Source organism: Petaurus breviceps, unplaced genomic scaffold (genome assembly GCF_028583685.1).
Source record: "Petaurus breviceps papuanus isolate PSGF00001 unplaced genomic scaffold, PetGlider_PUasm1.0 37, whole genome shotgun sequence".
In the NCBI taxonomy this organism is placed as follows: domain Eukaryota; kingdom Metazoa; phylum Chordata; class Mammalia; order Diprotodontia; family Petauridae; genus Petaurus; species Petaurus breviceps.
In genome coordinates this window covers 48,554,955-48,575,629 of record NW_027186296.1, presented here as the reverse complement: position 1 = coordinate 48,575,629, position 20,675 = coordinate 48,554,955, and the positions used below count along the sequence as shown (strand labels likewise).

The 20,675-nt window shown below is 33.7% G+C and overlaps 1 protein-coding gene across 7 annotated transcripts in view; it reads left to right on the top strand.

Moving 5' to 3' along the window:
• The window catches only part of TJP1 (tight junction protein 1), a 206,317-nt gene that overhangs the window by 165,134 nt on the left and 20,508 nt on the right, over window positions 1-20,675 (top strand). For all 7 annotated transcript variants that reach the window (XM_069098435.1, XM_069098441.1, XM_069098440.1 and 4 more), the window contains exons 9-17: window positions 6,555-6,697; window positions 8,157-8,262; window positions 11,296-11,446; window positions 13,633-13,741; window positions 14,606-14,825; window positions 15,106-15,290; window positions 15,396-15,491; window positions 19,514-19,596; window positions 20,338-20,548. In XM_069098435.1, the coding sequence (XP_068954536.1) occupies window positions 6,555-6,697; window positions 8,157-8,262; window positions 11,296-11,446; window positions 13,633-13,741; window positions 14,606-14,825; window positions 15,106-15,290; window positions 15,396-15,491; window positions 19,514-19,596; window positions 20,338-20,548 (1,304 nt within the window). The remainder of the gene's footprint in view (window positions 1-6,554; window positions 6,698-8,156; window positions 8,263-11,295; window positions 11,447-13,632; window positions 13,742-14,605; window positions 14,826-15,105; window positions 15,291-15,395; window positions 15,492-19,513; window positions 19,597-20,337; window positions 20,549-20,675) is intronic.

The window sequence follows — 20,675 nt, the reverse complement described above, 5'->3', positions numbered from 1 at the left end:
TTTTTAAGATTTCTTCTAGTGCTACATCTGTGATCTTGCAGTGGAACACACAGGCACACACAACCACCCACCCCTCTTTAGGGGGGAAAAATGATTTTATTTGTTCTTTGTTTTTTATATTATAACAATTTTCCGATGTCCCTCACCTTCCTCCCCAAAGAGGGCTATCATCTATATAACAAATAGTATTCTTTAAAGTCAAAAGAAAGGGGGGAAAATTAACAAAACTATTACGATAAGGCCTTACTATTTAACAAAAGGAGCTACCTAGCTAGGTGTTGCAGTGGATAGAGCTTCAGGCCTGGAGTCAGGAAGACCTGAGTTCAAATCTTTCCTTAGACACTTACTAGCTGTGTGACTTTGGGTAAGTCAGTTAACCCTGTTTACTTTAGTTTCCTCATCTATAAAATGAGCAGAAGAAGGAAATGGCAAACTACTCCAGTATCTTTGACAAGAAAACCCCAAATGAGTCCTTGAAGAGTCAGACGCTACTGAGTAGAGGAAGATAGAATAATTAGACTGAAGGGAGGCTCTGAACTTGTAGTTCATGAATTAAAGAATTTACTTTTTTTTTTTTTAAGCAATTGGGGTTAAGTAACTTGCTCAAGGTTACACGGCCAGGTGTTTCTGGGTGGGTGCTAAGTGTCTGAGCCTGGATTCGATCCACATGTCATCCTGACACTGTAGCCGGTGCTCTTACTCACTGTGCTACCTGGCTGCTCCCTAAAGAATTTACTTTTGATAACTACATTTCAATATAATTGATTTTCTCTATAATTTTACTATGTATATTTCATGTTTAATTTTTTTTTTGAGAAAAGATCCATGACACAAAAAATTAAGAACCTAACTTTTCTGAGATCCTTTTTAACCTCTAGATATATCATCCTGTTTTGGCTGAAAGGCACTTACTATTTATATTTTCTTTCTTGTTTATATCTCCAGTTGCTAGTTTCTGTTCCCTGTGTTCCTTTCAGCTTCTGAAGAGGTAAAGGTTGTTTGTGAGCCTTTTCTCTATCTTCTGTTTGCATTTTTTACCTTCTTTTTTTTTTTTTTTTGAGGGCAATTGGGTTTAAGTAACTTGCCCAAGGTCACACGGCTAGGTTTTTTGTTTGTGTGTGTTAAGTGTCTGAGGCTGGATCCAAACTCAGGTCCTCCTTACTCCAGGGCCAGCGCTCTACTCACTGCGCCATCTAGCCGCCCCCTATTTTTTTACTTTCTTAGGACACATTTACATTTACATCTACATCTCTCTTATAAGGCCATAGAGAACGTACCCTTTGGAATCTGTCTTCATTTCAGTCTTTTGTATTATTTAGGGCAACTAGGTGGCACTGGATAGAGAGCTGGGCCTCAAGCAAGGAAGATATGAGTACAAATCCAACTTCATACACTTTATTAGCTGTAATACTGGGCAAATTACCCTACCCTCTGTCTGCTTCAGTTTATTGAACCGTAAAATAGAAATTTTGTCAAATGTAAAATGTCAAATGGCATAGTGTCTGCCACATAATAATTACTTTAATAAATGTTTGTTTCCTTTCTGCCTGCTTTCTTGCATTCCTGCTTTCCCTTAGGCCTTACTTTAGTTATTCCAGGAAGCTAAACAATCTTTATTAAATACATCTTTAAATGAACTATTTGGAAATTAATAATAGAGACTTGTACTTAGAATGGGTCTTATGCTAAGAACAATTACTTAAATTTCTGTGTGCCCTGTGCATTTTAAATGTGAGTCTTTAATGCATAAATAAGTTCTGATTTTCATTTACCAGTTAATTTTTTAGATGTAAGGATTATAAAGTTCTATAAGTATGCTTTTAGAGGGCTTGAATTTGATAAATATTTGAAATATTCTACCTTTTAGTACTGTTTACATTACTCATCTGAAGTCTTAAGTTTTCCTGACAGAATTAAAATTTAGTCAGCTCTACTACCTCTTGAATTTAGTTGAATTAGCACTAATGAAGTGTGTTGTTTGGAGAATGTTGCATGATATTAATATTGAATTACTAAAACATGAGATGGTAGCTTAAATTGAGATGCTAAGCAAAATTGAGATAATATGTTTTGTGGAAAAAATGTAATTTTGCAAAACAGATCTTAATAACTTGACTATATATGAAATATATTCCATCTGCTTAAAGGAATTTAGAAAATCTCTGGTGGCTTAAAAGACTTGAACTATGTTTATTTACGCTTCTCCCACGTAGATCATTGTAGAGAACTATACTCCAAATAAATAGTTTTTGAATCAAGACAGTCTCTCTTTATTAGAAAATCTTGCTTCACATGTAGATCCTCTCCTCCCCCCCAACTTGGGCTATTATATTAATAATAATTAACTAATAAAAATTTTATTTTAGTTATTCAGAATGTTGGGAAGTTACTCTAAAATAAATATTAATCAGGTTTCCATTGTCATTCACATTAACTAATTTGATTCAGTAATATTTTAAAATTATTTAGAAGCAACATGATAAAGTAGATGGAGAACCAGCCCCTGAAGTTTCAGGATAATTTGGTTCAAGGTTCATCTGTCATATACTGACTTTATTACCTTGGGCAAGCCACTTAAAATCTCTTCAAGTTCCCTAGGTAGCTCTCTAAGACTGTAAGTTACAGAGTAACTACTGATGTGTATTATTAGGGTTTCATTATCCTGACTTAATGGAAAAACCAAGTGCATCAAGTGAATTTAAAAAAAAAAAATCTTTTTTTTTTTTACAATTTTACTAAAATTTTTCTATTGTGCAGATGCATTTTAAATACAAATAATTGCAAGTAAATATTATAAATTTTGCTTTGAAATAAAGTTTTCTTTCTCCTATCTCTAATGTGCTCATATACACTGTGTCAATTGACACAGCTTGGTCCTTCAAGGTGTTCTTAAATTACAGCCCTTCTAGTTTAATAGAGGAAGTTTGCTGTATCAGTAAAGTTATAGGTCCTATATTTAAGAATCTAACATTACTCCATCAAAGCAGATGATACGCTTTCTTTACCATCATGAAGCATCTTGATTTTTTTTGAGGCCAAAAAAATCCCATCATTTCATGGCTAACCTTTTGATTGTAAGCTTTTCCAAGTTTAGCCAAAATGGTTCATAATACATCAATTCAGTAGCCAAGCCATACTCTGAGCTTTTGTAGCTTCTTGGATACAACATGTGCTCTGTAGGCATAGCCTTCAAGTGACCATGGTACCTCTGTTCTTGCTGAAGTAGGGACTGTTTAATAGTTCTGAAAGAAAATTTTGTTGCTTTTACATGCTTTTTATTTATCCTTTAATTTAAGGTTTTTAAAAATCTCTAAATTTAGTACTTAACTCTTAAGTCTGAAAGAAAGTTGAAATTTAATAGGTATCTTAGATATATTTGTTAGAGAACTTTGGGACTCTGTTTTTTGCTTCTGCCTCATATTATGTCTGATTCCTTCCATTAGGTTATAAACTCCTTGAGGACAGGGCCTATATTTTAACTTTGTACAGCATTGGGTGCTTGGGGTCAATTGACTTAATAAGTTCAGTTGAGTTACATATAAGAGTTTTGGAAATTACATTTCATACTGCCACATTCTTGCTTTTAGCCATCTTTGTTACTTGTTTTTTGACCTCTTGTTTTTTAACTTTGTGGAAGATAGGAGTGACCAGGAAAAAGGATGTGGGGTGGGTTAGGCATTTCATCAGGTGATTAAATTTGACTTTATAGTTTCTTTGTCCATTGTAAATATGACTAATAACAAGTGCAACTGGTTTTTTGGGTGATGAATTGGTAGCTTGCTGGGATTTTGTGGTAAAGAAGTCTTAATCTTCAGAGGTAATAATCAGTTTATTTGGTGAAATTAACATTTTTCTGATTCTGAGAGTATCATCACACATTAATTAGAATAAATTTAAAGGTTAGCATATGTGAAATAATCGGTCAATAACTGGATATTTATTGCATGCCTACTACTTGCTGAGCATTGTGAGGACCAGGATCATCTTGAATTTTACCTTTGGTCTAATGAGAATCTGTTTCCTGTTGGCCACCTAATCCATGGAAGTGAGAACTAGTCATCATATTTGATGTAATTGAGTTAAAAGCACTTTATCTCAATAGTGCTTTTTAACATTTTTCATTCTGTAGCACATTTGTAGGTTTGTAAATGTGCTGCTGCACATCAGGGAAAAGCAAGGGTCCCTACCTCCATTATTGAGCTTGAAGTGCCAGTATGACAGCCAGGTGGAGATGTCCAACAGATAGCTGCAAATAAAGGTATGTAGTTCATTAAAATGGGTGGGGTTGGAGGCATAGATTTGGGTGTCTTCCACATAAAGGAGAGAGCTGGAGCTCTAGGTGGATGAGGTTACCACGGGAGTGTAGATGCAGAGAAAAGTATGGAATGAGAAAGGAGCTCGAATGGAACGCAGTGAAGGGACTAGCAGCAAAGGTAAGAGAAGTGCGAAGTAGGAGAGCACTCACTGTGTCACATTAGAGTAACCTGGAGGGGCTGGCCAGCAGTCATGAGCAGGAATGGGCTATTTAACCTTTTTTATATTGTGGACCTCTTGTGGCAATCTATGGTCCCCTTTCAGAATAATGTTTTTAATTTCACAAAATGAAATACATAGATCATAAAAAGAGACCAGTTGTAATGAAATACAACTAAGTTTTTTTCTAAGTTTATGGGACACCAAATTAAGAATCTTTGGTATAGGTAGACTGAGGAGGAAGAGAACAAAAGGCCATTGTATTTGTTAACTAGGTTACTGATGACCTTTGAATGAAGTTTCAGTAAAGTGCTGGTAAAATCACAAAAGGATCAGGATCCACTGAAAAGGGGGAAAAAGTAGAGGCGCTGACTATAGATGACATATTAGAAATTTGTAATCATTATCTATGTGGGGACAGGATAAAGGAGAAGTTTAATCCCATGACCATAATATTTCAGGGATCTCATTGGTAAAGGTATTTGCTTCACCGTTGTAGATTATAACCCACACATGTATTATTTGTCACAACTGAAAAGAAATTAGCCCATTTTGAGAAGACTTTTCCAAAAAGTTATCTGGATTGGTCCCTAGAGAACCAGTAAATTCAGATAGGGTATTTCCTTTGCCAAACCATATTCACAACCTTCTTAGCTTGGTGCAGGATTTGTCAGAGCTTGTGTTTCATTTGAATAGTTCATAACTCCTCTATCTCTTATGCCATGTTGAAATCCTGGAGTAGGAAGATAATTCATAACAATATTTGAAATAGCTGTTGGCATAAAATGTGTCTTTAAATTGATGTCACTTAAAACGTAATGTAAGGGCTCCATCTTGTTGCTGGTAATGGAAGTGCACTAAAAACTTAGTAACATTTTAATGTAGTTAGGAAGTACTGGAAGGTTAATTTTGAATTTACCTCCTTGATGTTATTTCTAGGGTTAAAGAGATAAAGGGAGGAACATTTCTGTATGCACACATACATACATACATACATGCATACATACATACATACATACATACTCAAATACATTCATGTATATAGTGCCATTATGACAGCCAGGTGGGGATATCCAACAGATAATGAAGGTATTCATTAAAATGGTCAGAGAAGATAGTGATATATCTGTAGAGATATCCAAAGCTATAGATATTCAATTGCACACAGAAAAGCTTTGGTGTATATAATAAATACTATGCAATTTTTGAGGACATTTATATTAAAATGAAAGTAAATGGGTCATGAAGATAGTTGTTAGAACAAAGTTATTTGTTAACATTCATAATTTAGGTATAAGATACTTTTAAGTTCAAATAAAAGGATATAACAGTATTAATTTTTGCAATTTTTGTTGTGCATGAAATACAAATAACTTTGTTGAAAGTGTTTTATTTTTAAATCCCTAAGTAATAATTCTCTTTGCAATAGAATTAGAGTTATTGGTTTATGTAGAAGTATCTTAATTAAGTTTCTCCCATATATATTCTTAAAATAGCTCTTTCTTATCTCTTAATATATCCTAAAAGGCTTCTGAACTTTTTTAAAAATGCAAAAACAGTTACAGAAATACATGTTTTCCTTTTCTATCTTTTCTAAAATGTGCTTGTTTTGCATAGGAGTTCATTATGCTTTATATTTTTTTTAATGTTTAGGTTAATTGTATATGTGTTGAATTATATTTGGAATAATTACTTGGCTTCATAAACAGAAGAGTTTTGACCTTTAAGATTTAAAAATAGCTCTGTTCTTGTTAGAGATAGGAGGCAGTGCCTTAGTTAAATTTTTGTTTGTGATTCTGAAGCCATTTTAATATATGAAATTTAAAAAGGATAATATTATATATCATAGATTATTGGGTAGATGTGCCTACTCAAAGCTACGCAAACTTTTATTTGTTACAGCTCTTTGATATATTTCTTGATATTATATATTTAAAGTACATTAGTAAGATTCATTTTTCTGCGTTAAAGGTTAGTGAAGTGGTTTTTTTTTTCCATAAGAAGGGATAACTTCAACCCATATTTAGACTAAATGAACTTTTTCTTCCTCTTCTTTGTTTTCTATTAAACAAAATATTTAGTCTCCGGAGCAGAGAAGAAGAGAGGAATTCCAAACCTGGAGCAGTCTCTACACCTGTAAAAAACTTAGATGATCTCATAGCTACTAAAACTGTGGAAGAAGCTGTAGTTGAAAGGAATGAAAAACAAACCCCTACTCTTCCAGGTAAAATTGAAAAAATATTAAGTAATGTAACACTACACATGTAACTTAAAGAATGTTAACAAAAAGATGGATTAGGATAAGTGGAGAACATTTTAAAGATGTTATACTTTTGAGTGTAAAAATTTCTCAAAATGTTCAGTTTAGAAGTTTTTGTTATTTAAAGGGTAATTATGGATATTTGTTAGATACCATAATACACAGAACAGCTTTGCATATTCCAGTTTATCAAAGTTTTGCACGAAAATCTGGATATTTTAATCTGTTGTCCCACGAGAGGTGCCTGGACAAGTGCTGTAATCATATTAACATGGTTTAAATGTCTTAATGATTTTTCTCCTTGAGACCTTTCTTATAGAGACAAAATGGCAGAGAATTGCTTGCCTTTGCAGCCAAATTAATCTTGATTAATTGTAGATATCGATTAATGATATCATACTAGAAATGGTGGAGACATGCCTTATTTCGAAAGGAAATGAATTAGTGCCTTGTAGGGAGATGGATGAAATAAGTTTTGTGATAAAATACCTTGGTAATTCTTGGATACATATATAATGGGAAAGAAATCCATCCCTTTTTAGCCCTTATATTGTTCTTCCTCAGTTGTCCAGATTTCAACAAACTACCTCACATTGGCTAATCCAGATTTTTAGAGACCACTTTAAATATCAAAGTTACGTTAGTCTGATCCCAGTTTAAAAGGGTAAGGGAATTTTGTTTTACAAATATTTTACCTATTTCCTTTATTATAATTTAACCCCCAACATTGAGTACTAAAAAAGTGTGTGTGCTTGTGCATGTGTGTGTCTTAGAGACAGAGTATGAGAGCAAGCAAACAAAAGGATGTAACTCTGAGAGAGACAAGAACACTGTTATTCTTAATTCTTTAAAGTGATTTAATAGAAATTGTCAATAGCATATACCTTCCTCTTTAATGTTATCTCTTCATTTATCTATTTCTGTCATATACATCCTTTCCCAATATCCCTCTCTTCCAGAAAGATAAACTTTCCCCTTATTTTTCATTACTTACTTTCTAATCTTCTCACTTTTTAACCTTGCATGTCTGTCTAGTCTGTCAGTATTAGATATATGAACTCATGGGAAATAAAGAACAGGACTTTGAGAGAATTAGGGTTTAGCTATTACTCAATCCCTTGTGTATTCTTTTGTACCCTTTTTTTCTAGAGGAAAGACAGCATCCAGAATAGATTGATGCTGTTGCAGGCAGCAGCTTATGTGCCTTGGCAAAACAATAAAATTGACAAGCAGATGGTGTGTATGGACTTTTGTTACATAGTTTTGGGAATTGCTGCCATTCTTATAAATATATTATATCTTATTGTTAGGATTTCCTATTTTATATTTATGTGGATGAATCTGGAGTCAATATTTTTTTGTGTCTGTATTTGTGTTTTATTCTTCAAATAATGAATTCTATACAACTTTAATTTTTCCTCAGAGCCAAAACCTGTGTATGCTCAAGTTGGGCAGCCAGATGTGGATTTACCTGTTAGTCCTTCTGATGGTCTTCTTCCTAATTCAACTCACGAAGATGGAATACTTCGGTAATATGATTCTAAGTTATTTGGTTTTTAGAAAGAGTACATTCACTGTAACACATTATTCAAAATATTTTAGGATGCCATTAAATCACATAAGGCTGTTTAATACCCTTACTTAATGTTTTTACCATTCTTGTTTATATGTCAATCTTGATACACAACTCATTTGAATCTGGGAAGGTGACATTCTCACTTTGAGAGTCACATACCTCTGTTTAACTCATTTTCTGTGGTTGAAATTTTAGAAAAGTTGTTTTCTATCCTGACCAATTTCACAAAGTCTTGTGATCCTAAAGTTATAGCAACCTGTCATTTATCTGCTATGTTCCTGAATAAGCCAGTAAATAGGAAATTTTTATTTTTCTAGGCAGATCAGTAAAAGGTATATCAGATTTAAAAAATAAAATTTCAAACAAAGAACAGTACACAAAAGGAAAAATAGTTGATTAACTTAAATTTTTATTAAGGACCAGACCACTTTTTCCCTTGATGGAAATGATACCATTTTCACTATATATTTCAGTTATCATGGTATGATAAAGCTCTAGTAATAGAATTCTGAAACAGCACACTGCCTTAGTATGTAGAGTTCATGTAAGGGTGAGGTCAGGAAAATGGATGAGAGATTAAGAGACATCTAAACAGTACCAGTAAGCAAATACTAAATGATTTGTACTTTGTGATTTTCTTTTGTAAATCTTAGTATCTAGTATGGTTTGAGGATTACAATTACTGTATAGTCATTCATTTATCTTGTCTATTCCTCCAATGTTGAGGATATATAGTAAGCAATCTAGAAATAATATAGTTCAGTGTTATATCATGTCATCATTCTAGATCTAAAATGAAAGTAATAGTAAAATATGAAATTTCTACTAATTTATGAATTAGATTGAAGAGCCTCTTGCATTTTTGTCACAGAAATGTTATATTAATGGCTTCTTAGCCAGGTAAAATTTCTATAATTGTTTTGAACATTGGTTTGCCACCAGGTTTTTATTTCACCTAAATGCAATTATGAACTGAGACATTCAAGATAGGCATCATTATCACACATTAGATCAATTGGCCAGAATGTTTATATTTTAGTTTAACTCTTTGAAATATTAGTCATCTTGGTTATCACCACTACTACTACTATGAGGTTTTAATGACATGTTTTTTGGTAGAGAATCCTCAGCATTTTAAATTTTAAGATAATGACCTAACTTATATAGTAGTCTAAGCTTTTACAAAGTTTTTTCCTCACAACAGTTGTGGGAATGTTGGTAGTATGGGTATTTAATAGTCTTTTTTTAAAGAGGCTTAATACCTAAAGTAGTACAGGTATTTTATAAGTGTTTTTTAACTTACTTTTCTCAAAGCCCCAGTTCCCTCCCTATTCCTTCTTCCCCCAGACTAATTACTTAATTTTTTCAAAGTAGTCAAAGGCTTAATTACTAAGACTGTCCAGCGGTGTTGTACTGTCATTTATGCTTTCCTTCCCTTCAGTTAACAAGAAAATGAATAGCTCTGTTACCTGATAGGTTACCTGTACCTTTGATCCTGTTTCCTCCAGGCCTCAGCTCTTGAATGAAATAAATGGATCAAAAAGCATTTATTAAACACCAACATTATGCTAAGTAGTGGCAATACAAATTAAAAAAAGAGACCTCCTCTTAAAGTGGTCACATTTTTAATTGAATCAGACAACATATTTATAGAGTTCAGCTGCAGGGCAGATGAAAAGACCCAGAAGTCTTTAAGGGGACGGTGATAAGGCTTGTAATAAAGCCACGTAGTAAAGTATACCTCTTTGGGTACACTACCAGGTTATATTATAGTGCCCAGTAGTCTAGAGAGCAATAAGACCCAGAAGATAGTAGGAAACTTCATTCTGGGCTGCTAGTGACTCCTAGTAACCAAATCCGGTGACCTCTTTCATGTCTTAAAATCATTGGCTTTCTTATAGCATTTGATGCTGTGAACCACTTCTCCTTCTGGATAGTCTCTTCACTATACAAAGTATTGCATCGTCCTAGCTTTTGCCTCTCCTTGCTCTGTTTCCTTTGCAGGCTAGTTTTATTCTTCTTTTCCCTTTAGGGTTTTGTCATTATTCATCTTCTCTTTAACATACTTTTTTACTTTGTAATCCATTTACATGCATAGCTTTAACTACTTCTTCTGGCCAGATAATTCTTAAATTTCTCTTTCAAAGTTTGAGTGGCCCTATATCCAGGTATGAGTTGTTGTGGGTAATGGGGGTCTCTGATTTAGAGTTCCAAGGGACTTTTTAGTTAAGTCCAACTTTTTCAATGTGCATATGTAAAAACAGAGACATGTTAAATGCCCAAACAGCTCTTAAGTATCTGAGGCTGAATTTGAATGTAGATTTTCTAGATCCCCAAGCCCCAGTACCTTATTCATTAATCCATGTTGCCTCATATGAAGGACTGTGCTCATTTCTTCACTTGATCCTCAAATGTATTTGATAAATCTGAAAAAAAAAAATTACTTTTTACAGTACTCCCCTTTTCAAGAATTTTGAGAATATTAGAAAGCTATCTCATAGAAATGAGGGTTTTGGCTTTTTTTTTTAAATCACCTTTTTGCACCACATCCCACAATAAATTCTCAAGGTGTATGTCCTGAACAACTCATATACTTCTAACGTATTGTCGAGTTTCTCCGCTATATCCCCTTACTAAACTTTTAAGCTCTGTGTCTAGGTGCCTTTATGTATCTTAAACTTTTAGTTTCTCCAATGCCTAACATAGTATTCCTCACACAGTAGTTATTTGATAAGATTTTGTTTAATTCACATTTATATTAAGAGCTTGTCATTATTTTTAGATTGATTTATGTTAAGTAGAGGAAGAAAGTATTACTAACTGTGAATTTGAACTATGAATCATTACATCTTTCTAAGCAAATTGAGGATCATTGTGAAGTGTTAAAAGTAAACAATCTTTTCAGTTTACATTTTAGTGTTTTTGTTGCCTTTTTCATGTTAAGAACCTCTCTTAAGAATTATATATTAAATTTCTAATTTTACAGGCCAAGCATGAAACTGGTAAAATTCAGAAAAGGAGACAGTGTGGGTTTACGTTTGGCTGGTGGTAATGATGTAGGAATCTTTGTAGCTGGAGTTCTGGAAGACAGCCCTGCTGCTAAAGAAGGCTTAGAAGAAGGCGACCAAATTCTCAGGGTATGTCAGTATATTAACTTGTGTGATTTTAAAGTTCTTTTAGAATTAGAAAGAAATGTCAAACAGAAGTCATAAGATTGTAACTTTCAGTGCCAGCCTCTTAGGCCAAATAGCTAAACATTTGCAAAGGAGAAGATTCCTGCTAGTACAGGACTTGTGTTATGATAATATAGTAATGCAACTTGATATTTTTACATTAACCAATGGTTTTATGATGTTATTTGCTGGATCAGAAGTTGGACAAAAACCATCTAAAGGATGAAGTTCAAACTCCTTAACTTGGCATGTAAACAAACCTTTTATATTCCAGCCTATCTTTCCTAACTTATTTTTTGTTCTTCCTATGACACAGACCCTCTACCACAACCACACTGAAATACTCACTGTCATCTGAACATTATTACTCATACTGTCCCTCCTTCATCATATATTCTTCTCTTACTTATCAGAATTCTAGCCATGGTTCAAGGTTCCTGAACCTGGAATGGACCTTAAATAATATGTTCCAACTCCTTCATTTTATAGCAGTATTTGGGTCTTTGCTTGTTATTTGGTAATTAGTTATTAACGGCCTTGTGGCACATTTTGAATTGTTCATCTTATACCATTGTTTATTTTGTTCTGTGCATGCATACTAGGTGGTGGAATGAATAGTGTGCAGAAAGACCTATTCAGATCCAGTCGCAGACTCATACTGTGTATCCCTGAGCAAGTGTCAGCCTCCATTCCCTTACCTGTAAACTGGAATAACAATAACATTTACCTCCCAGAGTTGTTGTGAGGATCAAATGAGATAATATTCGTAAAGTGTTTTGTAAACCTTAAAGCATTATATAAATGCTAGCTGTTATAATTGTTACTATTATCATGATAATTTTATTTTCTCCATAGTACTTTATAGTTGCTATGCCCTTAATAAATACTTTTTTGCTAAGATTTGAATTGCCTTGACTATAACAGATGCATGATTCAAAAGGGATTGGATCATGAAAAATAGTACAGTTTTACAGGGGTTTTAGAATCATTATTAATTTCTCTTATTGATTGTGATTTTAAGAATGTTTTTCCATGAATGCTTAGCATGGTGGTTATATTGTTTTCAACTTAGCATTCTTAAAATATGCTTAACTTCTAAAAGGTATAATAATAAACTTCCTGTAAACTTAATTAAATGAGAGGGATTCATTACTAATGGATCTCATATAATGGAAAATTAATATGAATGAATATGATAGTGTTTTGAAGCATCAAACAAATCTCTAAATGTTTACATTATTGAAATCCAGCTGAAGAGAGGTGCCATTACCTCTGTTTTCATTCAAAATGCCTTTATTTTTATTCCTTTTCTCAGTTTTATTTTGATTAGAATGACATAGTATAACGATTTTCTTATGCATTTAGCTTTGGCCATTTTTAGAAGAAGTGGCCTAAAGATGGATATATATATATATATATATATAAATATATATTTTTTTTTAATTAAAGCAATCAAGGTTAAGTAACTTACTCAAGGTTACACGGCCAGTTATTTTTGTATGGGTGCCGATTATCTGAGGCCGGAACCAATCCCAGGTCTCCTGACTCTGGGGCCGGCGCTCTTACTCACTGTGCCACCTGGCCACCCCAGATATAATTTTTTTAAAAAAGAAAAAAGTTGAATTGGTAATTGTGTTTAGAAGTGGGAATTTTTCTACCTTTCTTAGAAAAGTGAGATCTTGCATTGAGTTTTGAGGCTCAATTAGGCCTACCTTTTTTTTTTTTGAGAGGGGAAGGTAGGGCAGTTGGGGTTAAGTGACTTGCCCAAGGTCACACGGCTAGGTAGGGGTGTGTGTGTGTGTGTGTGTGTGTGTGTGTGTGTACTATAAGTGTCTGAGGCCGGATTTGAACTCCAGTCTTCCTGACTTCAGGGTTGGTGCTCTATTCACTGCGCCACCTAGCCACCCCTAGGCCTACCTTTTTATCTGAGGATACTTTGACGTTAAATTAACTTATAATACATCCAGGTTTTATTTAAAAATTTTGAATAAAAATTTTTTCTTTCTCTGAGGCCCCCTTTAAAAAACAAAAGCTATAATATATTGTGTTAGATAACCCTGAAATTCAAGGGGTGGAGGGGTTGTTCACTTCTGCAGAAATAACTTACATTGTACATCATAGGATGATTTTTATGAACTACATTCTAACAGGTAAACAATGTAGACTTCACAAATATCATCCGAGAAGAAGCTGTGCTTTTCTTGCTTGACCTCCCTAAAGGAGAAGAAGTGACAATCTTGGCACAGAAAAAGAAGGATGGTAAGTTATTTTCATAGTTATGCCAACATGAAAAAATATAAAAAATAAAGAGAGGGGGCTTCCTGTAGAGGAAGCAGTTTTCAATCTTAAATGGTGATTTATTAGATTTTTCTATAATAAAACCAGTAAAGGAAAATGAGCTGCATCTCAGTTTTATTTATAAACTGTTAGCAACTTTCTTGTGGTATTTATGAGAGACTAATAATCATAGATAAAATTGACAAAACAGAATCTTTTTGAATATACTCCATTGAGAAAAACGAGACTCCTATTAATATGAAAATTTTATGGCAATATTTTCATTTTAGTAGTTTGCTTAATATTTTTAAGATTTCCTCCTTTCTCCACTAGATTTTCCAAACTTCAGGTTTTTGTTTAGAAGATTTGAAAGTAAAAGTTCACTGAGGGCTAATAATTTTTTTTATTCTTACATCTCAAGTCCCTAGAACATTGTCATGTGCTATAGGTGCCTGATAATTGTTTATCAAATTGAATTAAACCTTAAAAGTAAAATCATACCATGAGTAAAAAAAAATTAAATATTACCTATTCAAATTAATTTCTGATCTTTTGAACCATTGAGGCAATTATGTGGCTTAGTGGATGGATCACTTGCTTGTTATTCAGGAATACTGGAATTCTAAACCTAATTATACTTACTTGATATGTAACCCTTAACCTCTGTCTGCCTCAGTTTCCTCTACTGTTAAATGGAGATGATAATATCTGCCTAACCAGGGTTATTTTGAAGTTCAAATGAAATAATATTTATAAAGCACACAATGCTTAGCACATAGTAGGTGGTTAATAAATGCTTCCTTCCTCTTCATTTATATTCTACATGTTTATTTTGTTTTGTTTTAGTTTATCGTCGTATTGTAGAATCAGATGTAGGAGATTCTTTCTACATTAGAACACATTTTGAATATGAAAAGGAATCTCCTTATGGGCTTAGCTTCAACAAAGGAGAAGTGTTCCGTGTAGTGGATACTTTATACAATGGAAAACTGGGTTCTTGGCTGGCTATACGAATTGGCAAAAATCATAAGGAGGTAGAGAGAGGCATCATCCCTAATAAGAACAGGTATGATTAATTATTCTTCTCTTGGAGTAAATTAAGTGAATGCTCTATTTAACAAAGATCTAAACTCATCTCCTTTGTGAAATGATGTATCTAGTAATAAAGTGAATTTATTGAATTATGATCTAAAACAAATCATTGTGTTCAATGCTAAAAATTGTTTGCTGTTATAAGAGATCCTCAAATCATATTGAGATTAAGATTTAAATAACATTTGATTAAACTGTTTCAGAAGTTAAATTTTCTTTTGGGACTTTTTTCTCATGTTATATTTTTAATATAGAGCTGAGCAGCTAGCCAGTGTTCAGTACACACTTCCAAAGACTGCAGGAGGAGATCGTGCTGACTTTTGGCGATTTCGAGGTCTTCGTAGCTCTAAAAGAAACTTACGTAAAAGCAGAGAGGATCTCTCTGCTCAACCATTTCAAACTAAGTTTCCTGCTTATGAAAGAGTTGTTCTTCGAGAAGGTAGCTTTCTTTTTAAGGATTAGCCTAGTCATTACCCTACCATATTCTTGTAAATAAAAGTATCTTAAATGAATTGCTTTCACCAAAATTGTTTCTCTGATATAGCTGGATTTCTCAGACCTGTAACTATCTTTGGACCAATTGCTGATGTTGCAAGAGAGAAACTAGCAAGAGAAGAACCAGATATTTATCAAGTGGCAAGTGAGTACCATTTAGACTATTGATTACTGGTTCTAGGTGCCATTTTCAAAATCTCCTTTTGTCACCATCATTCACAACTTCTCCTTTGAAGTTTACTCTGTGCAAACTGTTAGAGCTCTTTGCTTTGCTTCCTGGGGCAGCTAGGTGGCTCAGTGCATAGAGCGCTGGGCCTGAAGTTAGGAACATTCATCTTCTGAGTTCAGATCTGGCACCAGACATTTACTAATTGTGTGACCCTGGGCAAATCATTTAACCCTGTTTGCCTCAGTTTCCTCCTCTGGAGAAGGAAATGGCAAACTACTTTAGTATCTTTGCCAAAAATAAACTCCAAATGGGTTCACGAAGTCTTGAATTACTGAACAACAGCAAAAACTTAGCTCCTTGGTAATTTACCTTCCTTTCTCAAGGAGTTCAGTACTGGCTCCATCGACATTCTCTCCACAATTTCTACCCTTATCCTAGGATAAATATCCTACCCTATCTATCTTATCCTATATGGATTCAATGTTTATTTTGATATTCCTTCCAACACCTTAAGATTTTAAATAACATTTGATTATAGACTGTTTCAAAAGTTAATTTTCTTGTGGGTCTTTTTTCTCATATTATATTTTTATAGAGCTGAGCAGCTAGCCAGTGTTCAGTACACACTTCCAAAGAAGTGTACCCTATTCTTTAGTCTCCTCAACTTCATTTCAGCCACACATGGTAGAGAGTCATAGGATGATCACAACTAGGTTCCCACCGTTCAGTCCCCACAAGTATTTTGCTTTCTTTATAAAAAATTCTGACATTCCTCTATCTGACTATAATTTCCACCATTTCTTTTTATACCTTGCCACTTCTCACCCTGTCCTTGCCCTCAGTGCAACCTTTAACAGTACTTTCTCAGTATCTTCTCTGACTTCAGTTTCCTACCATCACAATCCAAACCTGTAATTAAACAAGTCACCTCCATCCTGTCCTCTACTTTCAAATGTCTTGCCTCCTTATCACTGCTCATTCCTTGGTGCACCTCATCTTTTGATTATTCTTATCATCACTGACTTCCTCTACTGCTACTTGAGTACTTCTGAACAAAATTGGATGAAATCGCACAACTTTGCTGACAAGGTATATGCATTTGTTACTTAATTTATTTTGGACCCTCAGGGCAGCAAGGCAGTACTTTTGTTCCTCCCTAATTGATTTCCTATTTTACTTCCAGAATCTTCTCCACTAATCCTAGTCTTTTCCAATCTCTTCAAGCCTTCTGTACTAGAATTCTCTAATCTCCTACCTGAGGACCTTGCCTTTTACTTTACTGGAAAAAAAAAAAAAACTTGGTAATTTGCTGTGTTTCGTCTTCTCCAACTTCTTCTACGATTTTTTTCATTATTTCCTTAAGAAATGCCCATGTCTCCTGTTCTCTTAAAAATACCCACCAGACTTTTCTGTGAAGCTGTTGTCCCATATCTCTCCTCCTTTCTCACAGCCATACTTCTAGGGAAAGCCATCTAACCCATTGCCATCTCCCCTCACTAAGGTGTTTGTAGTCTGTCTTCGAACCTTATCACTCAACTCAAACTGCTCTATGATTTTTAATTGCCAGATCAGGTGGTCTTTATCACTCCTAGACATTGATTACTCTGCTTTATCAATTTGATATCATATTTATTATGTGAATTCTTACATATACACATTATCCTTCAATAGACTGTGTTTTAGAAGTGCTCTTGTTTTATTCTTTTATATTTGTATTTCACAGTACATAGCATAGTTTCCCTTTTCTGTTCCCTAGACAGGTCTTTTTTTTTTTTGCATCTCTGAGAAAAAGCTATGAGCCATTCCTCCTTTTTAGCTACATCTTCAGATTCCCTTTATATTGAGAATGTCAAGATTTCTAGTATTCAGGTCTTCCAGTTTTGTTAAACACTGGGCAGCTATCTCACTTGTAGTGTACCAGCAGACAAGTTAAACTTCATAGACAGTCTAAAAACTATGTGACTATTAATGTCAGTTTTTCTGTAAGAGCAATTGTCAGGGCTTGTATTCTGCTGATGTAGCCTTTGAGAACCTAGGGTCACCTCCGTACTATGATGTGTCATCAAATTATAGTTTTGTATAGGAGTCTTAATAAATTCTAATAGCATATACACCCACACGTATATCAGTCTGAGGTTTGTATTACACTTTTGTCAAAAGCCTTCTGAGGTGTAGGTGCTCTTATCCCCATTTTGCAGGAAAGTAAAATGAAGCTGAGAAAATAAGGCATTTGTCCAGGTTCACATAGCTGATGTCCAGTGCAGAATTTGGACTCTGGTCTTCCTGACTCCCAGGTCCAATACTCTTTCTGCTGTGCTACACAGATACCTTGAATGTTAATGTTCATAACTGGCAATCTCAAAAGAATTTTTTTAATGTGTGAAAATGTGATCCTCAAAATAATCCTCTTGAGCAGGTACTAAAATTATTACTATCCTCATTTTGCAAATGGGTGTGAGACTCAGGGAGTTAAATGGCTTGCCTTTGGTTACTTAGAAAGTTTCAAAGGTGGGTTTTAAACCAAGATTTTCCTGGCTTTAACTCTAAAACTATCCAGTATTCCAGACTCTTAATTCTTGATAGGGGCTTTTAATTTGCTTATGGTGTTCATGGATATAGTTCAAAGGTTCTGTGAACTCAAATGGGGGAAATAATTGCATCTTTATTTCAGATTAATAGGTTTCATTTAGAATACGTTTTTCTTGGATTTGTTTAAAAACATTGTTCTCAGAAGGAGTTCATAGAGCTTACCAAAACTTCTAAGAGGTCTATCACGAAAAAAATTAGGAACCCCAGTTTTTAAAGATTATTGGATCAACTTTTTCAGTACTATTATGCTATATGATACAGAAGGGTAGGGAAAGGATTAGAAAAGTTGAATAAAGTAGAGGCAGAAATAGCATTTTGTCAATGTCTTCTTTGTTAATGTCATTACTATTCATTTGAGCTCTGATTCTTCCATCAACCTACCTCTCATTCCCCTTTCTTTAAGCTTGAAATGATCTCTTTTTTTATATGCATACCTATACCTTCTCTTATACCTAATCACATCTTATGTGCATTATACTTGTTTATCGGCATTTTATTTACCTTCATATATATTATGCTGTTTTTTAACTGTTTTGGCATAGTCATGTAAAAAAACATCTGTTATTAATGCAATGAATTTGTAATTTCGTAAGTAGTTTGTAAATATGCTTCTTTTTCTATAGCTGCACCACTTTTTCTGCTTTTAATTATTTTTGTCAATTTTGTCAATTTGATTGTGAGATATTAACCTCAAAATGTTTTTAATTTATATCTGTTTATCAGTTGTATATATTTTTGACCTATTGCCAAATACTTTATCCATGTTCTTGAACCATTGGGGCTGTACCTTGTAACCTTGTAAAGTGTAACCATTACTTTTAAACTCTGGATACTTGTTTTTTTTTCTTTTTCATGAAGGTTTTTTCTTATATTATAATCTGTCTTTTCCTTTAAGGCCCAAATCAGCTACCTTTATAAAGTTTTCATTGGTTTTCTTGAAATCTGCATATCTAAACTCCCCATATGGCAACTTCCTCCACTGCTCAAAATAAACTTCCAAACCCCCTCTAAGATAAATATGCTCTTCTTGGATGCCTACTTTCTTGAATACTTATTTACAAATTCTTCACCTCCTCCAATTTTCTTGTTGCCCAAGACTGTCTTATTTTCTTGTTTTATCCCCATATAGAAGCCTACACATGTCATTGAATTCAGTAACTGTTAATTTGAGATTTACATGGAAGAAATGTTATAGGGTGGTGATTACATTCCTGAGGTGCATTAATGATTAGTTGGTTTTTTGGTGGTTTTACCACAAAACATAACGGCTATTTATTATAATTCATTTGGGGTTCTAAATAATGGTATTACAAATGAATGTTTAGAATACAACCTGTTCACAAGCTTAGGCATCTGTATTTCCAGATGATGGTCTTACAAAGTTGAGTAACATTTTTTTCTTTTACTAGAAAGTGAACCTAGAGATGCTGGCACTGACCAGCGGAGCTCAGGAATTATACGTCTTCATACTATTAAGCAAATTATTGATCGGGTAAGTTGTAGAAATCAGTAATTCAATTGTATAACATCAATGAGAAGCATAATAGTAATCATAATAAAAGCTAACAATCATTTAGCACTTTAAAGTTTGCAAAGCACTTGACAAACATTATCTCATTTTATCCTTAAAACTACCTTGGATGCTATTATTATCCCCTGTTTTCCATGTGAGGAAACTGAGACACAGAAAGCTGAAGGTCACACAGCTAGTAAATGTCTGAGGCTGAATTTGACCTCCAGTCTTACCCTTGGATAACAATTAAATTTTGTGCTTTATATTGTTAAATGTGAATTTTTCCTTCATTTTGTCTACTTCATGTAATGTTTATGTGATATCTGTACCATTCTAATATTTTTATTCAAGGAATGAATATTACTGGTATATTTTCCCCCCAGATTATATCATGACACATTTAGGTGAGGTATTTAATTTTGCCTCAGCTACATATAAGTTTGTAGCTTTAAGTTGAACTATTTTAGAGTTAATTTAATAAAATACAATTTTAATTCTACTAGTCATTGCATGAAATTAGCTCTTGATTCTGTATTTAAAGTAAATAATAATGACTGGATGATTGTGCTACTAAAATTGTTTAATATTACAATCTGTGGTAATTTTTTACAGTTATGGAGTTTTTACATTCTTTGATTGGAGTATCATTTTTTGAATGAGAATTATTTTCTTTGAAGAGAATTACAGATCTGTAATTATGATTTTTCCCCCCTTATGCAGGATAAACATGCTTTATTAGATGTAACACCAAATGCTGTTGACCGTCTAAATTATGCACAGTGGTATCCCATTGTGGTATTCCTTAATCCTGATTCTAAGCAAGGCGTTAAAACAATGAGAATGCGATTATGTCCAGAATCACGAAAGAGTGCCAGAAAATTATATGAACGATCTCATAAACTTCGTAAAAATAATCATCATCTTTTTACAAGTGAGTACATTCAAGAAAACTTTAAAAACCAGTTATTAAAAAGTTTTGCATAAGAAGTCTACTTTTGGCACACTTCTTCATAGCAAAATTTATTCTTGTGTGCATTTCTTGGCTTCCAGAAATTGTA